Source organism: Macrosteles quadrilineatus, unplaced genomic scaffold (assembly GCF_028750875.1).
Source record: "Macrosteles quadrilineatus isolate MER2022 unplaced genomic scaffold, UCM_ALF_1.0 Scaffold_9__3_contigs__length_116548681, whole genome shotgun sequence".
Taxonomy (NCBI): domain Eukaryota; kingdom Metazoa; phylum Arthropoda; class Insecta; order Hemiptera; family Cicadellidae; genus Macrosteles; species Macrosteles quadrilineatus.
This window is the reverse complement of record NW_026542602.1, coordinates 56508822-56532252: the sequence shown is the minus strand read 5'-3', so window position 1 is coordinate 56532252 and position 23431 is coordinate 56508822. Positions and strand designations below refer to the sequence as shown.

Below are 23431 nucleotides of genomic sequence, written 5' to 3'. Positions count from 1 at the left end.
GTGAACTGTTCTTTTACATCCTCGTCTTGAAATTCTTTGTTTTAGAGAAATATTTTTGTTTTTAAGCAGTATTTAATATACAGAGTTTTAACTTTGCTAATATCATTGACTATTGGATACAGAAGAATATCATGTAGACAAAATATGTTTATTTCTATCATTAGTTTGGATAAAAGATGATTTTTAAACCAGAAATGTCTTTATACCAACAGGTTAATGTAGGTAATGTCTTGTTTGTAGGTACCAGATATAAAATCAATAATGTTCAATCAAAATGAGGCAAATATAAAATATTTGATGGAATAATTTATATTTGGTGATATATGGTGTCAAATATAAAATATTTGACAGAATAATGTTCAGTATCTCAGTATTAAAAAGTACAGTTGATACAAAAATCCATCTAAATTCTTTAGACAGAATGGAATTCAGACCTTATGAAGCAGGCATTTGAGGTACAATTTTCCTTATACTTGTATATTGTGCAACTGTCAAACATAATAGTAGTTGTCCGGACCATAATTCCCTTTCCAAAGGGAATCAGGAAAGGTCATGAAAAAGTTTTCCAGGAAATAAAGTTATCTGCAAATCCAAATGATGTTTAACAAAATACATAACATTTTCAAGTCAGTCATCTTCATTCAACATTCAAACTAAATTGGTATTCCAATTAAACTTTCTGAAAAACTTGGTTTAGATTTGTTATTTGTTTATTGAAGTGCAGTAATTTATTGGTTAATGATGGTTTCACATGCTTTTTGGAAGCGGTCCAAGCTAATACAGGGTGAGGCAATGAAACGGTGTCCTTAACAGCTGGTATCGGAATCGTGTCGTTTCACTGCCTCACCCTGTATAGTTTGTGGGTATGCTCATGAATATTAGAACATGAGCTGGGAATCAAACCCGTCCCTCCTGCACCAAGTTTGATACACTAGTAGGCTAGCAACACACATCTTCAAAAAAACTTCTCATCTTTTTTCTCAGAATAGAACCGGCGACCTTTTGATTACTAGGTGAGCACTATAACCACTCAGCTACATCTAACAGTTGCTTTTAAAAGCATAGATATTTTTTAGGGTAGTGTAGAACAAATACTTCTTTCCTCTTTGAATTTATTTAAACTAATTTATGACTCGTAGTTTTATATTGATCAGTATTTATTTTAAGGCAAGTTAAAATTACATTTTATTCAGGAACATGTTTTGGTTTTCTCTTAGCTGACCTTACCACTTTTCATTTTCTACCCACTCGTCACTAGTAAAGTATCTGTCATATCACAAAGTATTAAAATAGCAATAACAGTATTGATACTCTAAAAGTAGCCGGCCGGCGTAAAAATAGGTTGCCGTAACAATAAACCAAGCATCAAAAGGTTACAAGTTCTTTGTCATACAGCCTATCCACTCTTCAAGCGGTGGGTGGATAATTGTATGCTAGATAGGGGGGGGGGGGGGTATGCAGTTCATAAAAGTTTAAGTATTATCGATTCTGTTTTAATTTACATTGTATATCTGTAAAGATGTAAAGACTGCAGGAGAAAATATTCTTGCTAGAGAAACGTCCAGAATTGATTCAGGAAAAATATTCCCAAAAGAAAAATACCCAGAACTACTACCGGTAGTCTATAGGAAATATACGCATACTAGAAAATGGCCAGAGGAGAAAATATTACTGCTAGACAAACGTCCAGATGATACAGAAAATATTCCCACTAGGCAATCTTCTAGAACTGTTATAGAAAATATTCCCATACGGCAAACGTCCAGAACTGTTACAGAAAAATATTCCCCTAGGCCAAAAAATGTCCAACTGCTGGAGGAAAATTACATCTTATCAGGATAAACACGTTTAAAATTGATGAATATGGTTCAGTATTAGCAAATTGTTACGATGGGGAAATGTCGAAATCCACTACCAAAAGCTGATTCCGGTAACACCATCAGTTCCGCAACACAATTGATTTATGTAGGTCGTGCAAAGGCAACACTATAGAATGATTGTTTTCGTTATAAATATTCCAATGAGACGACATAGGTAGGCTATGTCGCTAGGACTACAACAGGAAATTCATATTTTTTTCAACGAATTCGACTAGAAGTGTTACAATACGGGAATATTACTAATAAGCCAAATACATTTCACGGGATAGCCAAACCAGTTAAGTTTGAACAAGTTAAGTGATCACATTATGTGATATAGAACAGCTTCAGGAGGATAAAATTTATACTAAAAATATTAACAGAACTAGAAGAAAGAATAATGAATAATTTTACGAAGCTTATGTCCAGAACAGCTTCCGTTAACGCATTGACCTGTGAGACATTACACCCAATAAGAAATATCCCTATAAAAAAGAATTTGGAATCGTTTCTAGTTTTTGTGATCAATATCCCATCCCTCTAAGATTATTTGAAGTTCAGGACTCCTTCTGATGATGATGAATTTCATGAAAAATATGTGAATAACCATCTCCAACAAATATCAATAACGTATATGTCCGTAACCAAAATCCCTCACATAGCGATGCTTAGGTCTATAACCGACCAACTACAATACAGTAGGTTGTTAATCAGTTGATGAGACTTGTCGATTCAATATTAAACTCAGTTCATGATTGTAGCTGATCTTTCAGAACTAAAAAAAATTCTATTGACATTTTACCCTCCAAATTTGAAAACCAAGAAATATGTGGCGCTTCAAACGAAGCGTATCAAAACGACATTTTAGACAGAAACGTACTTGTTGCTCGGGATGATTTATTAAGCGTGTATTATTGAGTGGCGTAGGTGCGACGGCGCGCTGTCGACCAATCAGCGAGCAGGGCAGTTCTGACGTCACGGCCGCCACTACCTGTTGTGCGCCTTCGGAGGTCGGAGCTGCAACATGTGATACGGCCAACGCCGACCACGGTCGCTGCGTCCCCCTGGTCAGTAACTTGCACTTTTGTAATACAAAATAATGGTCAAAATGATGACACTAAAGTATTAAGGTTAATTGTAACACTAGCCTCAAATTTGATAACTGATTGGTAATAATAGTGGAACTTCTTTCGAGAGGGTTTTTGTAGGTGTCAGTTCCTGACCCTGGTTAAATATTAATCTCACTTGCAAACTAATTTGTACCAGAAGTAGGCATAATCATATACGTTAAATTTCGAGTGGCGAGTCTAAAGGTTGATAAAATGTTTATAATTATTTGGGTATTTGTATCTTTTGATCTTTGAAGGAGTCTTGTGAACAATGGTTGCAAGTAAATCTAGAAGTGATCATAATTTTGCTATCTAGTGTTTTAAAGGTAATACAATGTTTGTGTTTATAGGGGCTCTGGAGGTTTTGTATTGGTAGGTTTCGTTTTGTAAAACTGATCGCAAATCAGGCTTGCAAATGAATTTGAATCTAGAAGTAGTATTAGTTTGATAAAGTCTCAAGGTAAGATATTTAGACTTACGTGAGTTCCTTTAGCACTTTTTGAACTTTTAGTAGTGTTAATTTCACCAGGTGAACCCTGGTCAGCACTTTGCAAATTGATTTATCTATAAGTGATCGCAGTTGGTGAATTAGGGCTTGCTTGAGATTTTGGTTTTGCTATGAGGGAGTCAAGGGCTTCAAGTTACACTATGAGGTCAGGAACCTTCTCGATTATTTGTCTCTGCTTGTTCTGAATTAATTCAATAAGTAAACAGTAAACACTCCTATTGGGATCTTAAGATGAATTAACAGAGTTTGTGGTATCCAATCACCATTGTCAGGCTATCGATCTAGCAAAAGAAAAAAAGTCATCTCTTGGTTTTGTTGAGAAATCTTTGGGAAAGCTTAAAAGGAATTAAATTGTTTGCATATTAAAAATGTTTATGACTTTTTCTTTGAAAGTTTTTTGTGAATATTAAATCTGCCCTCAACCATTTTAAATACCTTAATTGGCCTACTGAAGTGGTTTGAATTTTATAATAAACTAATTACGTAAGTGCCTTCGTTCAACTTGAGTTCCCAATTTTAATCTCGACACTTAAAATTATTTCTCAAATATACGAGAAACAAGAAGTTTAAAGCTTAGACCCAATCAATTTAAAAATCCCAAATATGTTTTAAGGAAGGTATGGTAAATTTAATATAAAAAAGTAAGGTTTAAAAATAAATGTTTTTGATATTCTGTTTAAAATTCAATAAAATATAACAGAAGTATTGCTCAAATATTGGTTTAGAGCGCAGAATTTGTGACTTAAGGACTTGGGTTGGATCCCTTCAATCGGCAGTTTGTCGATGTCCCTGTGGTTCTGAACCCACTTTAGGTCGAGGATCCAATGGAGAAAGCTGTATGTTTTTTGAAGATCTCTGACCACATTTCACATGTTTATTTTTTCCTACTAGTTTTAATTTTCGTGACACTATAACGCATACTTATTCACTTTTGTGAATCATTAATTCAAGTGTAAGAGCACAGAACGGCGCAGGATTCAATGACGAATGAAACTGTGATAAATGGGAATGGTACAATCCTTCATTGTAGTCTCGTTTTCCAAATGGATGTTTCTCAGGACGTTTTCGAGGATTGACGAGATTTAAAATGGATACTTCAGCATTTGCTGGCGTAAATATGGGTGTCAGCTTTGTCAATTTGGTTAACTTTTGTTATATTTTTAACTGTAAATAAATGTTAAGTTCGTATGCTATTGGAGGGACTCTTTCAACTCCTAGTCTTTTTACTACCTAACGTCGACCTAATTATTGTTAAATAGCATCATTAATATTGATAGCCTAATAATAAGCAATCTGGGTTTAGAGACGATATTTTTTCATGTACTAGAAATTAAACCAAACAGCTGTTTTTTATAATAGGATGTTTAATAGATCCTTGTTAAATAAACAGCTGATAGTAATTAAAAAGCTTCACAGGTTATTTCACACCATTCTATACTCTCCTAGCTTTATTCAGCTAAAATACGCACTTTATGTGTGCATCGCTATTTCCAAGTAATAACACCACATGACGGGATTATATGTCACTAAAACACATCAAGGTAATGTTAGTTTTCCAGCACAATGTGTTGAAAGTTGAAACATAATCAGTTCAACGCAAACAAGCTAATCTATAAACTAATGTTTACAAAACATTGCTAAATCAACAATGGAATTCAATCCTAAAGTGCAGTATGATGCATTTGCTGTACCTCATTATACCTAATGTTATTAAATAGCAGAGGACGCATTCTTTGTACGTATGGCATTGTATTTTTTTTCGAGAGGTCGTCCAGTGGTCGAAACTCGACCAAAGTAATGTAATGTACTCACTTCTCTATTTTAACTTAACTTATAAAGGGATTCTGCACATCTATTATCATTACGGATTATCACAGACCTATATAAAATATAAAATATAAACATATAAAATATAAAATAATAAAACAATAATTATGCATACCGTTAGAAAGCTATTTTCCTGTAGGTGTGCAGAATCCCTTTATAAATTAAAATAGGCTCAAAAATAAGCACAAAAAATTAATTTGAAATTTTAAAAAATTAACATGGGTCTTATGGGTTGCTATGGTGATGACGAAATAACAACAAAATATAAACAGAAACATAAATATAAATAAACAGAAATATAAATATTGACATGTTTTTGGTGTCATTGGAAAGAGGGTAACGTGAAGTTGTGCAGGAAACTTTCTTTTTAGGGAAATAATGAGATATTGAGGCCCTGGAGCCCTTTAAAGTTTCGTATTTCTCCATAAGGATAACATGGGAGATAATTTTTATTTACAGAAACATATGTTTGCTACTTGAAAATAGTCAAAGTCTACTACATAATAATTGCTGTGTATTATGACTCTTAATGTATACCTACTACATTTCAATCAAGGATTGTGTACCTTAAAGTTTACCCATAATGGATCTTAATACTTTATTTTAATGCTGGGAATAGTAAAATTTAGTGGAGAACAAGTTACCATGATTTAGAAAACTTTACTATAATAATTTATGTATTGAAATCACAAATCTTTGACATTATTAATTCATTTGATACTAAACAGCTGATCGACAAATCAAACAAATCATCTACTTCATGTGAATAATGTTATTACACATAGTTTTTTTAACCATTCTTTTTTACTTGTGGGTGTATTTTGAGTTTGCAGTTATGAAAGCACCAAGCCAAGTAACTTTTATCTAATTTTCTTTATAAACTAACAGTATTATTGAATTACTACATGAACTTGACAAGTCAGGTAATTAATTGTCAGTATACCAAGGGGAAGAAGAGTGGGTCCGTAAAAACAGACGAAGGCGGAGACACCCATCTAGAAAATCCAACTGAGTTTTTAAATATAGAGGTCAGTGGATTGCCAAGAAACAGATTAGACTAATAAAAGGGGGCAGTGGTTTTATTGATGAGGAATATTAATATATCAAAAAGGGCCTTATTAATGGCACAAGGCTTCATGTGATCAGAATCAATGGTTAACAACTTAATAGAATGTAAAGTCTTAACTGGAACAAGTGAGTGGAGACATATTTTGATTTCGAGGATAAAAATGTACCCGTCTGAAACAAACTTACCTTTCAAAATGGAAAGATACTAATTTCTGTTACCTTTGGCATTTGCAGCGCTGTTCTTACCCAGACCAATTGAGTCATGAGCAACTATATTATATGTTGTTTTAAGTAAGGCTACATCTTTTAATAGGATACGCATATTCGTTACGGAAAACTCTGACCAGGGTAATCTTTCTGAAGGTAACTTTAAGGCTAAAATCGTAAAATTCATGGAATTGATTTTGTGATAAAAAATATTGTTTTTTTAGTGTTTATTTTTAAAAGTGTGTTTTCTTCAAGCAGCATTTTTATGACCCTCAAAATATGCTACATAGGCCAATTGGTTTGATATGATAAAATGTTTTGTTAAATGTGTTTTAAAAATCTTTAAAAAATAACTAGGCCTACCCTATAACCTTGCTCACTGCCTATAACATACTTGAACCTGAACACTTATTAATTTACTAAATATAATACACATACAGCTAGAGAATGGCTGAACTGCTTCCCTTCCAAGGCTTCATTATTACTGCATTTAATTTTCGACGTCGAGTCAATATATAATACGATGAATTTGTTTTCTAGATTCATATGTCATTTTGCGGGGCATTGAACCGCACAGGTTCACTAGTTAAATTAAAATACACACCATCAAACCTCCAGACTAAACTAGTTTCTAGTCGCTTCATAAGTTTTATTCAAATGTGTTTCAAAAAGCAGTCTATTTAGTATTTTTTATATTTATATACTCTTACTCTACTATGGATTGGTATAGAATCAATAAGCAATTTTGGTCCTCATTTAAGTTAGACTGCTAAAAAGACCACAAAATCGGGTTTCGATTAAATTTCAAATCCTATATGAAATGAAGCAATTGTATAAATATATACAGTTTTTTCAAGTAACTAATATAATGATCGATTTTTTATTTCGATCTATAGCTAAACAATCTTTTTATCCTCTATAAGGATCAATAACTTTTAAAACTAAATATTGTGTTTATCGTTTGTAAATATCTGTAACCAATAAGCTTAGCATAAAAAATACCTTTAAGTAAGTTTTTTTTTATTTGAACAAAAAAACGTTGGGCCCCCTACCCAAACCCAATTTGTCATACCGAGCTGAGAGATGAACATTAATTTAATTGTTGATTTTCCCGTTTGATCCAAACTTCAGAGAAAACCTGGAGAATTTTCTATTGTAATCTGGTATCAAGTAGCTGTAAAATGAAACACGTCTGTTAATCAGTTTCCAATTAACGTATGTTTATTTCTGCTTTGGTGAACATTCCTCTTATACATCTACTGAATTTAACCCCGTTATACCCCACTCTAAATTATATTCTACTCAGAGCACGAACAAAAGGTCCGTCATTATTTTAACAAAACAATCAGGTTACCATATTGGAAAATTTCCCTTTATATCACATTTTGCATGACCCCCCCCCCCCCCCATCCAAATCAACGATTATGCAACCCCCACTCCACAAAGTAGATCCATTTGACTACTAAAACTGAGCCTTTGATTTGTACAACATCTAATATAGTTATCATAACTTTACTCAGTAGAAAAATTACACGAATTTTCAATAAGAATCTTAAAATATCCTTCTCATTCTCGTTTACATGAATCCCCATATGGTAATGAGAAAGGATGGTTCAAAAATTTGATTACCTACCAGTACACCCAATTCTACAGTATAAGTTCCATAAATAATTTCATTTTTTTCATTACAAGTAAACCTTTAATCTGTAGACTAATAAAGTTATCGACGTTTTAGACAGTAGAAAAATGACACGTATTCTCCAAAGTCCCAAGTTTGTTTCATGAGACACTTCAGAGTTTTCCTTTTTTAGAGGAATCCAACTTGATGTTACTCAACTCCAGTGTCTTATGTCGAAAGTTGATAAAAAGTGACAACTTTTAGGAGCCATCTACACTCGGTCTTACCTCACTTTGACATCGAGACAATTTTGACGCAAACTGTAAGACAACCCTGACATCAAATTTCTAGAATTAATCAAACTTAACCGGATTAAAAGTTGTTGGAAGTTTTCCGCAAATAATTTTCTTTATAGGCTAACTTTTTTTAAATTAATTAGCTCTACTTTTTTCAACCAGTGTGATAATTTTTTGTAATTGGTAAATTTTGAAACGTTCAAACTGATCGTGTTCTTAAATTAATCTTGATACTTTCGAAAATCATTTTTTTATTTTTTATTTATGCCACATCAAGATTTATCTACAGCCGCGGATTACTGTTAAATTCAGAAAAAAATTGCTAATACATTTTACTATCAATTTAATGCATTCAACTATCATTGTCACCGAGAATATTCTATTTTGAAATAAGCATATATTGTAGCCTGTAGCCATATTCTACTTTCTCGAAAGTGGCTAAAAGAATGCCAGAATAGAGGCAGATTCAAGAAGTATTCAAACGGCTGCCATTTTTGACTCGGTTGTCCGTTTAAGTTCGGATTTGTGGCAATGTGTTATACTAAGACCTTTAATTTGATACCAAACTCGACCTATGCTGCTATTTAAGAGTGTTGTCAGACTCATCGTGGGCCACCCCTCCCCCCCCCCTTAAAGTGTTAAAAAGTGACAATAGCTTAAACGAGTAGCCATTTATGGTTATTGATATACCAAGTCTCATTACTTTTTACCTATAATGGTAAAAAATATATTACACTGTTCCTGAACTTTTCAAACACACTGTATACAGTAAATCTATAAGATTGAAAGAAGTATAGCAAATTAGTAAAATAATTCAGTATGGATCACGAATATTTGAACAGTAAAAAGTATGGATCAATAACATAAACAAATGATGTCACTGGCCATAATATGAAAGTAAGCATGTTTGTATATCAAATTTAAATGAAACTGGTCGAACCATATCTTAATGTCTTCAGTATATTATTTGGACCAGTGACATCTTTTATGATTATGATCTATATGGTATGAATCTATCACAAAGTTTAGGCCTATATCAATCTTAGTTTCAAAGTTTAACTTTTAAACTACTTCGGTCAAATCCCATTGCTTAATAAACATCTTGTTATCTTACCTATAAACAAATCTAAAAACATTTACAATTAATAAACTAAAGCTGTCAAGCAAAGACAAGTTAATTTCCCTGTATGATTATGACAGGTTCTATACAAAACGCTGGATTGACGTTACAAAAATAAAATATAAAAGCAAATTTGTTCTAATGAATTGGTAAAACCAAAATATTCGCACAAATGCACCCAATCAGCATCAAGTAATCCTGTGATGGAAACCTGAGCTTTTAATAACGCAATTCAGCGCTTCACGGACCTGGTAAACATATTACATTAATTATATACATATTTTAACACTTTTAAACCAGTTTTCACTTATTTGTGTAAAAGAGTTTGCGTGCAAATACTTTTGCAAGCTTCTTCATCAAGTCATCAGAGATTTAGTGCTTTTATTATGACAATCGATGGAAACATATCCATTTAATAGATTAATTGATTTCACGAAGAAGGAAAACAGCTGTCTTACCATAGTGATGTAATTTGATTTAATTTTACTACATTGAGTGATATACATTTGAACTAAAAAGATAAGAATATATTGTGTTTTTAAATATTTTGTCAATCAGTTATCCATTCTGATTTCAACTACAACTAATTTTGAAGGTTGTATGGATTTGAATATTTAAACACGTTCACTTACCTTCAAAGCGAAAATTATATAATATTAGGATTAAATAGAGCAATATATAGTTGTTGACTAAACATAACTGGACAAGAATTTCACTTCGACCGGGCTCCAGATTTTAATTATTTATTCAAACGGTAAACATAATTTTTACAACACCATTTTGATAAATTCACACAGTGTTAACAAGTTGCGTGCAAGTTTGAATTCGAAAAAAGATAATACAACGGCAAAACACTTTTCTGTTATGTTAAGAGTAAATATACACTAACATTTATTATTGATTTGTATTACATATGAAACAAGACGTACAATATTCGAAGTGATTGGTATCAGACTTGCCTTCTAAACCTAAGTTTGCCGGTTCAACCCTGACAAAAGGCAATAGCTTTTTGATTGTTAAAAACTGAACCAACTGCCAGATTATTAGGCTTTTAAAAATAGTCTAAGCAGAAGAACCAGCTGATTTTAGTAACTAAGCTACTACTTGCCTCATTCAATAGTCATCCTTATTCATCATTGCTTAATAAAAACGCGTCCTGGTACGCCAGTGTCAGTAACATAATCCATCACCCTTATTGATGAGGAAAATTCGTCCATAACCGCGGAGAGACAAAAGTGGCAACACCGCAGCCCCGGCCTACCAAAACAGCTGTTGCACTAATAATGTAGCGTATGTGAACGTTTATGTTTACACGTTATTGCAGTTACTATGACAACAGGCCGGTGCGACGTTTTTACACACCAACACCACGGCCCTGTATTTAAAGTGATGCCAGAACCCAGAGCACGTGAGAGCTTATACAAAGAAACAGATGAACTTGACTGACAATTTGTGTTCGCACGCGATATAGCATTGCCGACTCTCCTCTAGGAATACCACCTCTAGGAAATATCCTAAACAGCTTAACAAGGATATTGGATATTTTTAAACTATTGTTATTTTGCATATCAATAGTGTTATTATATTACTAATCGATATTAAATGTAACTTGGCGTATTTCTACCTCAAGACGTGGAAGATGAGTGTGGAATTGAGTGCACCTTGTGTAGCTCCTTTAGTGAATAAGATCAGCTGTTATTTAGTCAAATCAAGGACAGCTCGCAGCTGTTTAGAGTTTCGAATTGAAGAAAAGTTCTGACTGTCCTCAGGATCAAGCGAGATGTTGTTTGTTAGACGAGCACTTTAACCAATCAGCTATATTTGGGAAGTTGCATATAATCTATAAGCTTGACTTATGATTGAACTACAAACGTCTATCACATAGAATATACTCTACTTTACTCAAAAGGCAGTAACACCATTTTTTCTTTTGTTGTGTTGTAGAGATGTCATACTTCTATACCTAAAAGACGTTTTGAAAAAGCTTAAGCCAAACAAATCTACCGATTCTAGAGATATCTAGGTTGTTCAATTCAAAACAGCAAAAAAGGAAGGACTGAATAAAATCTTTCGACAAATTATTATTTTTTGAAGAGGTGCAATGATGTGAAGAGGTATAATAACTCGTTTTAGAAAACATTGTTTCAATATAAATTCATGTAGACGAGGAAACTAGAATTTAATTTCAACATTAATTTATGTTCTCTACTTGAAAGAAGCATAATATCTGCAATTTTATGTTGGTTTTTCTAAACATATAACATGACAAAATAACACTTTTATTTCTAGATGAAGACAAGATAAATTATAAACATTAAATAAGTTAAAAATTTAAATTTGTTTATGGTTTACCTCAACTTCCTAAAATAGGAATATAAAATTATTTTAAAAGGAAAATTGGAACTCTACTTGAGACTTGTATTGTTCAAGTTTGTTTTATATAAGTGTTTCTATTTCTATGAGATGAAGAATGCACTATGTAGTTTGTTTTAAAATAGAAATACTCGAAGCTATATTGCTACGACTGTATTAACTTAAACAGATGATTTTATTGTGCTTTTGCTATGCAACTATTGTAAAATAAGTTCCCTTATTCAAAAAGTCTGTATGTAAAATATTGATAAACAATCATTGATTTGCATGTGTTTTACCCAACAGTAAAATGTTCAGTTGATTAAAACAATTCTCTAAGGTTATAATTTTAAATGGGGATGCATGTTAATCGTCGTACTTAGATTTACACACAAATATGTTCGTTCTCTCTCTATACATGGTATTTGGAGAAAGTACTGTTTTCGTAAAAATTTCTAGTTGGGGTTTTAAGTTTAAATACCTCTTTGGGCCCCCAGAACTCTGTTTTAGAAGTGATGGTTTTGGTCTGTGTATGTGTGAGTGCATATCTGTGTTTAGGTGTGCACATCGATGTATAAAGTTTAAGAGCTAGGTACACCTGTGGTCCGTCTTTGGTGAAATTTGGTATGTTATCACTATATATCACCAGGCATTTATTTTCCATTTTCTTCGAAATTCTCATTATTAATAGTGATTTCTCCATACAATGAGTACAACCCCCAATACTTTATTAATTAATTATGGTTCAAAAGCTAGAATGAATGTTTTAGTTTTCTGATACCCTTTAAATATTTTGAAATTGCAAGCTATGTAGCATGTAACATAATTTTAAATGTGTCGTTTACTGAAATCTCTGCATTTTCTCACAATTCAGTATTTTTTCCTTAGAATACGGCCTAGGGTCTTTTTTAATAAAAATGTAGCTATAGGCCTATTAACAAAATGAACACTTTATAAAGACTTGTTGCAGGTCTACAACTATTAAAATAGTGCCTTTTACAACAAACGAAAGCATTATTGGACGTAACAAAGAGAGAAATTCTCAAATAACGATTCCTACCGCTGAAGTTTCACTGTTTTGTTTTTGATATTTTCAACTTTTTGCGTCTAACAACTCTTGACAACTTTATTGGTTCATTCTTTCCTTTATTGTTTGAGGTATTTTATATCAGCAGTTTTCCGAAACACAGAGCTTTCGTCAATATTTCTGCATTGTTTCGTGAGAATGTTTCTAAACATTATAGCTCGTAGAATGCTATTTCTTCTAATACAGAATGAGCAGAGAGTTGGAGTGAGATTGCGTTTGTAGCTGTGTTACTAGTTAGGAAGAGGGGATCTGGACCTTCTCTCGATCAATCTAAACAATTCTGATATCTCAGGATCGAACCAGTCACCTTTTGATTGCTAGGCTAGCACTATAACTTCTCAACCGTCCAACCCGTTGTATCAAGGAAAAAACACCCTTCCTCTTCCCTTAACTATAGGTTCATTGACTTTTGTGTACTGAAGTAGACATACCATTATTATGGACGGCTGACACTAATTTTGTATCCAAAAAAGAACATGGTTGAGCGAGCCAGTCACAGATTGCGCTAGTGTCTTCTATTGTCTACCTTACTTTTCGTTCCTATTGAGATAGTTGAGGTGACATAAAAGATGCTGTACAAGTCGTTCTATCAGTCTGTCTTGGTTAAAAAGTCCGAATATTTGACAGAAATCAGTCATTTACATCAACGCAATCTGTTGGTGACTCACTTCAACTATGTCTATTTTGACAAGACATTGGAATGAAACCTTCACATATTAAAGCAGACTCCTACTTCATATTATAATTCATCAGTTCTTAAAAGGGGTTTCTACAGGATGATATGTCTTAACTATCAAATTTCTGATCTTGAAACATCCTGGACACCCCACAGTTTTTTTAAAGAACCAAATTATTTCAACAAAATGCAAGATTACATTACTGGAAAATTTCATGCTTAAAACAAGAAAAAGGTACAAGGTTTCAAACCAATATAAACAATTTCCTGAAACAAACATAGAACAAACATGCATAGAAATAAATGAAAGAGATCAAACAAAACCAGCACTTTTACTAGGTATTTTTTTTATAAATCTACTTACATAGGCTTCTTCTAAATCAAAAAATGCTTTTGCCCTGTACAAAGGGTTTGCCAAAAGGAGCCCCTCAACCCCTTTCCCCAATTTTTGGACGCTCCGAACTACAAAAGGAAGTTTATTAAAACACTTGTAACTAAGACCATCATTTGACATCTGAACCTTAGGTACTTAACCTAGCATGTTGTCATTTCAGATCATTTCCCTACGTATTGTAGAAATGGATGTCACCTCTTAGCTCGAGGGAGTCCCCCCCCCTCTTGATTTTGAGCGAGGACTGAAAAATATAAACGTTATAAACCGTAATTATGTTTTCAGCTACTATTGTCCTACAATAATCCGAGTAGTGAGCACCATTTTTCTCAAACATATGTCAAATATACTAATATTACACTGACTGTTCGCAGGTCAGCTGAAGTCTGGCCGACGCAGCGCCATGTTGAGCCCCAAGATGCAGCGGACGGTCCGCGTCAACGATATACAGCTGATCATGCTGTCGGAGCGCGCCAGCTACGACCATTCTGTCAAGGGTTATCTGCACAAGAAGACAGCTGACAGCACCAAGTGGCAGCTTCGCTACTTCGTCCTCTATCAGGTTGGTAGACCTGGTTAACATGTTGATGTTGGGTAAGAGTGAAAATGTCAAGATGAACTATCCATAGAGTGCGCTGATTGATGTTGAATGTGGTAAGAAAACGACTGACTGCACAAAGTGGCAACTGTGCTATTTCGTCCTCTATCAGGTTAGTACATCCATAGACCATTAACATGTTGAAGTATGATAAGAATGTAAATGTTGAGATGTACCATGGTCTGAGTGCGCTGATTGTTATCAAATGTGAAAAGAAAAAGGTTGACTGCACAATGTGGCAACTGTGCTATTTCGCCCTCTATGAGGTTGGTAGAGCTGATTAACATGTTTAAGCAGGATAAGAATGAAAATGAAAGTTAAGATCGTCGACAAAGTGTGCTGATAGTTGTTGAATGTGGTAAGAAGATGGCTGACTGCACGAAGTGGCAACAGTGCTATTTCGTCCTACACCCGGTCAGAAGGGACTTTGACTATGGTGGTTAGAAGTAGATATCCCATTCTCATGTTAAAACATTTTGTTTTAACGTAGGTAGGAAAATAAATCATTATGGTATATATCTACAGTCGCAATCTTTGTTAATTAGTTGTTTTCATTATAAAATCTGCCTTTATAAATTCTCTTCTGTGATCTCTGAAGCCTATAAATTTGCTCAGTTCACACACGGGTTCCCTCGTTTTATCAATGCTATCAAGAGAAAATAAAATAACGTAGCATAACGTCATCAATGAACACATGAAAGACGGCGTTTCTTAAAATCTGAATAGTTCAAGAAATCTATATGAATAAAATTTCAATTTCATAAAACACTTCAGATTGATTTATTGTTGACTACCTGAAGCTTTAAAGCTAAACTAAAACGCAAAGAGTAAAGAATTCGTTTTTTGAAAGTCGGCATCACTTTTAATCGTATTAAAGTAATATCAATTCAATTCACCGATTGGATTTGATTTAAAATTGTCTATTGAAATCCCTTATAAAGGGGAACATTCAGAAATATCGGTAGCTCGGTACAGTCAGGTCCGCTGCAAAGAGACTGATTAACATCTCGGTTCTATTGTGTGGATAACAATAGGGACAGTCTGTGCACAAACACTCTAGACTCGTCGATTGCAAACTTTGCAAATAAGAATTAATAGTGTTGAAATGAGTGGAAGGTTTAAAGTGGTTTGATAAGTTTAGGTGGGGATTGTTTAGTCACCAATTTTTCATATGGTGTAAAAACATGTCTCTAGGACGTTGGGATGAATACTTGAAGTATAGTACTGTATAAACCAACAGCGAGATTCACTAATACATATGAAAGTGGTAGACCTTACAACTTTAAAAAGTATAGGGGTGGAAGAAATGTTTCTTTGTCTTTAAGATCTAAAGAGGTAAAATATATTCCAGGATCTTCCAATTAGATGTTCCTAATAAGTTTAAGCTATGTTTAAAGTGACGACAAATCACCATAATCACAAGAAGGTCTACTAAAAATAAAATGGCTCATTTGAATAGTTGATAACTGAAACTGTAGGATATATTAATTTGAATATATGTTTTTGGCCTCTGGGAACTCAAAACGAAAAAGTAAATCGGTTCCGGGTCTTACCATAAGACGGTAATAACATTTTCCCTATATGGGAAATTTGCTAAAAAAAACGGGAAATTGTTTTAGATTTTTTAGCGAATTTCCCTATAGGGAAGTAGCTATTACCGTAGGTGGCACGGTAAGACCTAGACCCGGGACCGATTTACTTTTTCATTTTTATGTCCCCAGAGGCCAAAAACACCATTCGTTCAAATTTTATATATGTATATGTATATATATATATATATATAGACTTCTATATATATATACGTCCGTGAACGCGATAACTTTAGTAATTTTTGTCCGATTTTGATGAAATTTGGTTTAAGGGTGTAAAGCGGGACACACTTGAATGAGTTCGCGAACGAGCATGATCGGACCATGGGAACGGGGCTTTACTGGGGGTTTTATGGGGTAAAAATTAGTTTTTCTCACTTTTGACCCTCAAAACACAAAATTTCCCAATTTCTCTTTAGACCTTTTTAAAGAGCTTAAAAAAACAATTAATTTAGTATATAAAAGTATATTTGTTCGGTTAATAGTAACGGAGAAAATTAAAAAAATTGTAAATTAAAAATTCCCACGTTATTCTTATGGAGAATATTGTCAAATGTTGTAGTTTGCTTGCTTATGGATATATTTTGTATTTTGATCAAATTTATTTATTTTGTACTAAGCTATCAATATTTTACAAAAAAACAAACTTTATTAATTTCCTTGTAGCAGCAAACCTAGGTACTCGTTAAACCTAATGTTATTAAAATATATTTAATTGAAAATCAATTAAGACAAATGGAAATTCGCTTAGTCGGCAGGTTTGCTGCGGCGGGGGTATTTTAAATCAACTAGATTGTCAGGTGAAACCTCAGGTAAACATATTTGGGATCTGTGAAGAATGTTTAAAATATGTGTACATCACAACGTCTGAATCCACCATGTGACATTCACACTGCAGACATCATTAACATCAACATTTAATTGCGATAATGTTCATTAGATGTCACAAATCAGCTGTTATGACAAATCAGCTGTCCGCAATGTTATGTGAATCGATATTTGAAAACCATCCATATCACATGAACTAATGAATTCTGAGGGAGTGGAAAGTGATATTGACATTTGACATCGCATGATATCACATTGTAAGTTTGATGGCATGCGACGATGTTAAAAGGTTTTAAGTAATTAACAATATTTAATTGTCCTCTGTGACCTCGCTTTGCCCTGATGACTCAATGGTACTTATGTTACGTTTTAATTCATGGTTAAATATTAATACAACTTTATAGTAAAATCGAAGCACTCTGACCGTTGCTATTGTAAAGAGTTTGTAGTAAAAATTCCATATCGACAACTATTATTGGTGTTATAACCATAACTATATTATCCTTATTGAATAGTTCTTAAACACAAATATCTCTTTTGGCACGTCAAAATTTTATATATTTTTAAAAGTAATGTTTTTCCGTATAAGAATACTACATCAATAATGTAATTCACAACAATCATTGGAAGACCTACATATCAAAATGCACCTTATGTTTCAATATTGGAAGAGATCATATAATACATTCTAGTACAAGAAAAGAGGTCTGCACAGAAGAGCTATTTTTCTTCACTTATTGTTTTTTGCTCTTCCAATATATTGAGTTTTTATTACCTTAAAATTCAAATTAGGGCATGAATAAACTTTCTTTTATCATTTTGAAACACGTTTAATTTGCAGGGAACTAATTGAGATATACTCTGATATATTTTTGATAGTGTAATAATTTAAAAAGGTTTTTTATATTAAAGTTGCATAGAGTGCAATTATGCAATATGTTAACAACAAACCTTATGCGTTGGATATTCTATAACTCTTACAAGAAGGAATCGAGTAAAAAAATCTCGGGGATGTTTGGATTTATGAGGAGAACATTTTTCGAATAGTTATTTTATTTTCGTATTTCAGAAAGTATCTTGTAAAAATATATTTTAATGGCTTCAAATTACAGCTTAATGTCCATTTCATGCCTTTAACTTCCCCGACTATACATAGTGAAAGTATCGTTTTCGTCAACATTTTCGAGTTTCAAGTATTGGGTTGAATTATCCATCTTACGGTCCCTGAAACCCAAAAACTGATTTCGAAGTTATGTGTAAAGTGTGTGTGTCCTTTTAGTATGTTTTAATAATGTTTATTTATTGTAAATATATATGTTGTGGCTCTTTAAACTCTAAACAAAGTTATAAAACTTTCAATTTTGTAAGAAAGGTTCAAAAGTCATTGCATTTTTTGTGATTTCCCTTATAAAAAATCAAGTTACTCCCACTGCTTACCCATTCATTATAAGGGTTGTTGACAAGCTAATTGGAGAAAGTATGTGTCAATTTGCTGATACAATTGTTCATGATGTCATCGCACCTATGTATAACTTACCTATGTACACAACTTACATTGTGTATGCATCATCCTTCCAAATCGGTATTTTTCTAAAATTACAATTTATTTCCGCCGAAGTAAAAGATTTTCTTCAGAATCTCGTTCAATGTGAATTTTCCGAGCCAGCTACCTTGAGGAGCAGCGGGCCGGAAACGTAGTTGACAAATACCTGCTTTTGTACAACCCTCTTTCTCGTACGGCTCCTCTGGTGTAATAATATTTTCTATAAAATCCCTTTCATGTCCAAGTCAGCGTATTGACCAGACTAGGTGTTGACAATTGTTGGTGTTAAATCTACAGAAGTATAAAGAAAACTGCAAAAATAATATGTGACAATAATATAATAATAATATTTATGGCTTTTTGTATGTTTCTAACCATACAAATTTTTAATAGTAGCATACATCTTACAAGACTAAGGTTGGAATATTTTATTCACTGCTAAGAATAGGAACAAAAAATAAACTACTTTATGGATAAGTATCATAAAAACTAAGTAGGCTACTCGTGAAAGATCTAGATGATTACAAAACACAAAATTTATATTCTCTCAAGGCTTGCTGTCATTTAAAATATACAATAGCTATAACTGAGTTAATTAGTTAAATATGCTTTTTTGATGAATAAATTTAGAAGTGTTGTGTTGATAAAATTAATTGAACAATGTGTTTGATATATTAAAATATAACTTTCGAATAAAACAATTAAAAAAAACTACCTAATGTAAAGAAGTCAAGTAAAGAAAGAATTTAAGTAAAGTAAAGAAGCTTATCATTAGTGTGAGGTAGTGGAGAGAATAATGGTAACGAATAAGAATACCCATAGGGCTTCGCCCACTTGCGTTTCATTTATTTCTAAGGTTCGTTTAAAATTTGGTTTTTAGTTTAACAGCTGGTCTATAAGTTGAATGTTTAGCCACAGGTTGTAAAAAAGATCAAAGAATTGAATTTTAAATAGGACACAGAACTTTTTTGAACATGTTAACCTGATTGACATAGGTCACTCTTTATGGTAGAGATATAAAAAGTCAACAAATCTAATTTAATATGAAATATTAGTTATTTTCACACTAATAATTATTGCCTTAATCAAACATCACCTTATTACCTTAATTACCTTAATTGTTAATGCATTGAAGGTGTTTGCATTGGGTTCGTTTTACCTCGGAGTTTAGCACTCTATTAGAATGCTAAATTTACACATGGTCCACTTCGTTTATAAGTCTCAATAGTTAAACGACAGCTGATTTTAATTTCTCACCATCAAAAACCATCTGGGTTTGCTCGTTTTCCAATATCAAAACATTGACAAATCTGTGTTGTACCACCACAAAATTACTTCGTCTTTCTAAATCATTACTGTACGTTATGGAATGATTCTCATTTAATTTCTGTCAACTTCAGGCGAGTATTTACAAAACATTTTCCTCTTGTTGCGTCAACAAGTAAACCTTTCCGCAAAGCCGACACAAATCTCATTTAAGCAATGTCTTATGCGGTGGCAAGTTTTTGCGCAAACAGCGAATGTTTTTAAAAACATGCCAATCTTTATTAAACAAAGCAGCTTAGTCTAAATAAATTGCATTACGAATGCTAAAACTTAAAACCTTTGCTGATGTATAAACAAATGACAATAATACACTTAACAAGATATTAAATCAATTATATCAAAGAATTGGATGCACCATTATTTTACCAAACCTAAATATTATTAATTTGTTTTAAGCCCGAGAAATATGTTGAGTAGAGATTGCTCAGTAAGCCTTTATTTGATTTTTTGTTATTCCTTGATCTTCCCTTTCTACAAATAGTATTTAAACTTTAGTTTGAACCATCAATTCATCTTCACCTCCTGCAAGAGAATCTACTGTTTTACTAAAATGCAGAATATTTCAACGATTATTATTTAATCTCCTGTTTCTTGACCCCATATTCTTCAATTCTTCTAGCATGTTCATTGTAGTTGTTATTCCTTCCAATCCAATCGGCAGAAGAAGAAGCAGTGAATCTTGCACGTATCTTCTAGGATGCATACTATTGTAATGAATGCTTATGTATCCTGTCCAAATACCGGTAGATTTACTAGAATAAAATATCAAATCAAATCAATCATTTAATTTTGTTTGAGGTTATTTAATTATTATTAGTAAACCGCATTATGCACCGATTAAATAACTTCCGCAACTTAACACCCAGCGTCTATAAACTAATATTATTAGTTAATCAGCTGATTGCCCAATGCAAATCTAATGGAAATTACAATTTACAAGTTACAAGTTACAACTTGCAGCGTGTAGTTTATTACGAAACAGACCCCTGCTTTCCATGAAAATCTAATTCGTTTAAAAAATAAATTTTAACTATGTTTTACCGTGGTATTATTTTGAATTTAAGATCTCGGTAGAATTAATCGATTTAATTCTACCGAATTAATCGATTATAAGAGCGAGAAGAAAATAAGTGAAAAATATATCTTTTGTGAAGATTTCTTTTATTGCGATATTTATTTATACCATCTCTTCCATTGTTGGATCATGAAGTTTGTTTTGGTATGTCTTCCATTGATTGTGGGGAATGTATTTTCGAAGCTGTATTCTAATAAGGAAAATGGTACAGATCTTACACATACAAAATGTTATACACCTTAAGAGAAAATTGTATTTTTAGCTGCATTTGTAAGTGAATAGTTATAAAAGTATTAAGTTACCCAAATATTTGTTATCAAACCCTAGTGCAAATTTTACATTTTAAAGAGCTCAAAACTCGTCTCAAATGCATGCCAAACACTGTATACCATTTTATATTACAAATATTATGCTTGTTTAAGCCAGCTATCATGCGAACATAACTCCTAATTCACCAATTCCTGAATAAATTTAATTTGTTCCTTGTGGTTTATACCTCAATGATTGATTTACCAACCCCAATCAGGTTACAAAATATACAATATATACTGTATATACTGTATATATAGAAGCCGGTCTTATGTGAAGTCCGTTCTCACAAACGTTTTGTCTCTTGTGTACTATCTGTGGTTAAGAATTCAAAATAAGTATCAGGGGGTGAAGCCCTAAATTACATCACCATTTTGGTTAAAATTCCACACTAAATCACAATGTTTAAAACAGGAAAACCCGTATCGTATTAAGTACGAAGTGCATACTACATATTTGTTAAAAAAAATTTAAACTGGTCTCCAGTTTCAAATATGTTGCATAGTACCACTACAACGAATTTTCTAATTACTATTCATAGGGTCTTGTCTCAAATCCTGTTATTCTAAGCAATATAGACGTAAGTACTCGTAATAAGTAATTCCTCGTCTTGTTTCAGAACATTCTTTTCTACTACGATACAGAGTCCTGCAGTCGTCCTTCCGGAGTGGTCCTTCTAGAAGGATGCTACTGCGAAAGACTGATCGCTTCAGGAACTGGCAGTAAAAATAAGGACCTATCTGAGAATAAGGTAAGTGACCCTCTCATGCAATTGCTAAACTTATTAATCTTCGAAATGAGGAAGTTATATTAAATTTAGTCTTGAGGAATGTCTTAAGAGGCATATTCCATGAGATATCTTTTGGTTCTTAACTTTAATCTTTGGTTACTTTAGGAAATTCTTCTCTGAAATTACTTATTGTGTTATTTTGTCCTCATTCAATTTAGTACATGTTAACTTTTAAATGATGTTTCTATTTAATATTTACTTATTTTTAAGGAATAGTCACCCAGTATATTAATACATGTTTACTTAGACAAATAAAATTATTGTATATCCAGAATGTAACCGATATTGTTATAGCAGATCTAGAACTCTTTTTCCGCACACGGGCTTATGCCTATGCGGAAAAATATATTTCTTTATAATTTGTATCTGCTTACTGTTTTGTTTAACTTTTGGAAATAAACGATTTGACTTTGACTTTGACTTTGAAAAGGTTTCTAAAGTATGAGTAGACGCCATGAGAGTTGAGGACAAATTTACCTTAGAGGTCAATGATCTTTGACCTTGGAGGTCAATTGCCTGTGACCTTGACATTGGAGGGCACTTACACGTGACCTTGACCTTAGAGGTCAATTACCTTTTACTTGACCTTGGAGGTAAATTACCTTTTAACTTGAGCTTGGAAGTCAATTACCTTTGACCTTGACCTTGGAGGAAAACAAAGCTATTCCATGCAGTCCATGGTAGGTTATGTCTGAACCGTCCAGTGCATAGAGAAAATTTGTTTTAAAACTTTGGTTGGTTGATTATTTCGAGTATGAAGTGATTAAACTATTCTTGACACTATTTGTGGAGATTTTAATGTGAATCTGTTACACATATTGATAGAACAACATCCAAAGAATGGAGTTTATGGATTAATCAGAGGCTGAAACTAGATTTTGTTTATTTAGGATTATGATTGACTTGTCAAGGAGTTTCAAACAATATATAAATCATTGAATAGGAAAAGTGTCTCTGAGCTTTCTATACGAACTTCGTGTTATATTCCATGGTATTTATAAAATATAGCCCTTGCACCAAACCAAGTAAAAGTAATATTTTTTTCTCATTTATCGTTACATTCAAATTTGTGTAAAACACGAAACAAAATATACTCAAAAAATTACACAATTGCGTTTCTGAATAAGCTGAATTCCAATTCCTTTAATTAAAAACAATTAACATTATAATAGTTCGTGAACCATTAGTCTCTGCAATATTTTTACAAGCAATGACGTTACATAGATTAACACAGATTTGCTGTTTGTATTCCTTG

General features: G+C 32.8%; 1 protein-coding gene across 3 annotated transcripts in view; it reads left to right on the top strand.

The window, feature by feature from the left end:
• Positions 1 to 2865: 2865 nt before the first annotated feature.
• The window catches only part of LOC129004150 (ras-specific guanine nucleotide-releasing factor 2-like), a 94905-nt gene continuing 74339 nt past the window's right edge, over positions 2866 to 23431 (top strand). For all 3 annotated transcript variants that reach the window (XM_054432590.1, XM_054432591.1, XM_054432589.1), the window contains exons 1-3: positions 2866 to 2926; positions 14493 to 14680; positions 22006 to 22137. In XM_054432590.1, the coding sequence (XP_054288565.1) occupies positions 14522 to 14680; positions 22006 to 22137 (291 nt within the window). In that variant the 5' untranslated portion in view covers positions 2866 to 2926; positions 14493 to 14521. The remainder of the gene's footprint in view (positions 2927 to 14492; positions 14681 to 22005; positions 22138 to 23431) is intronic.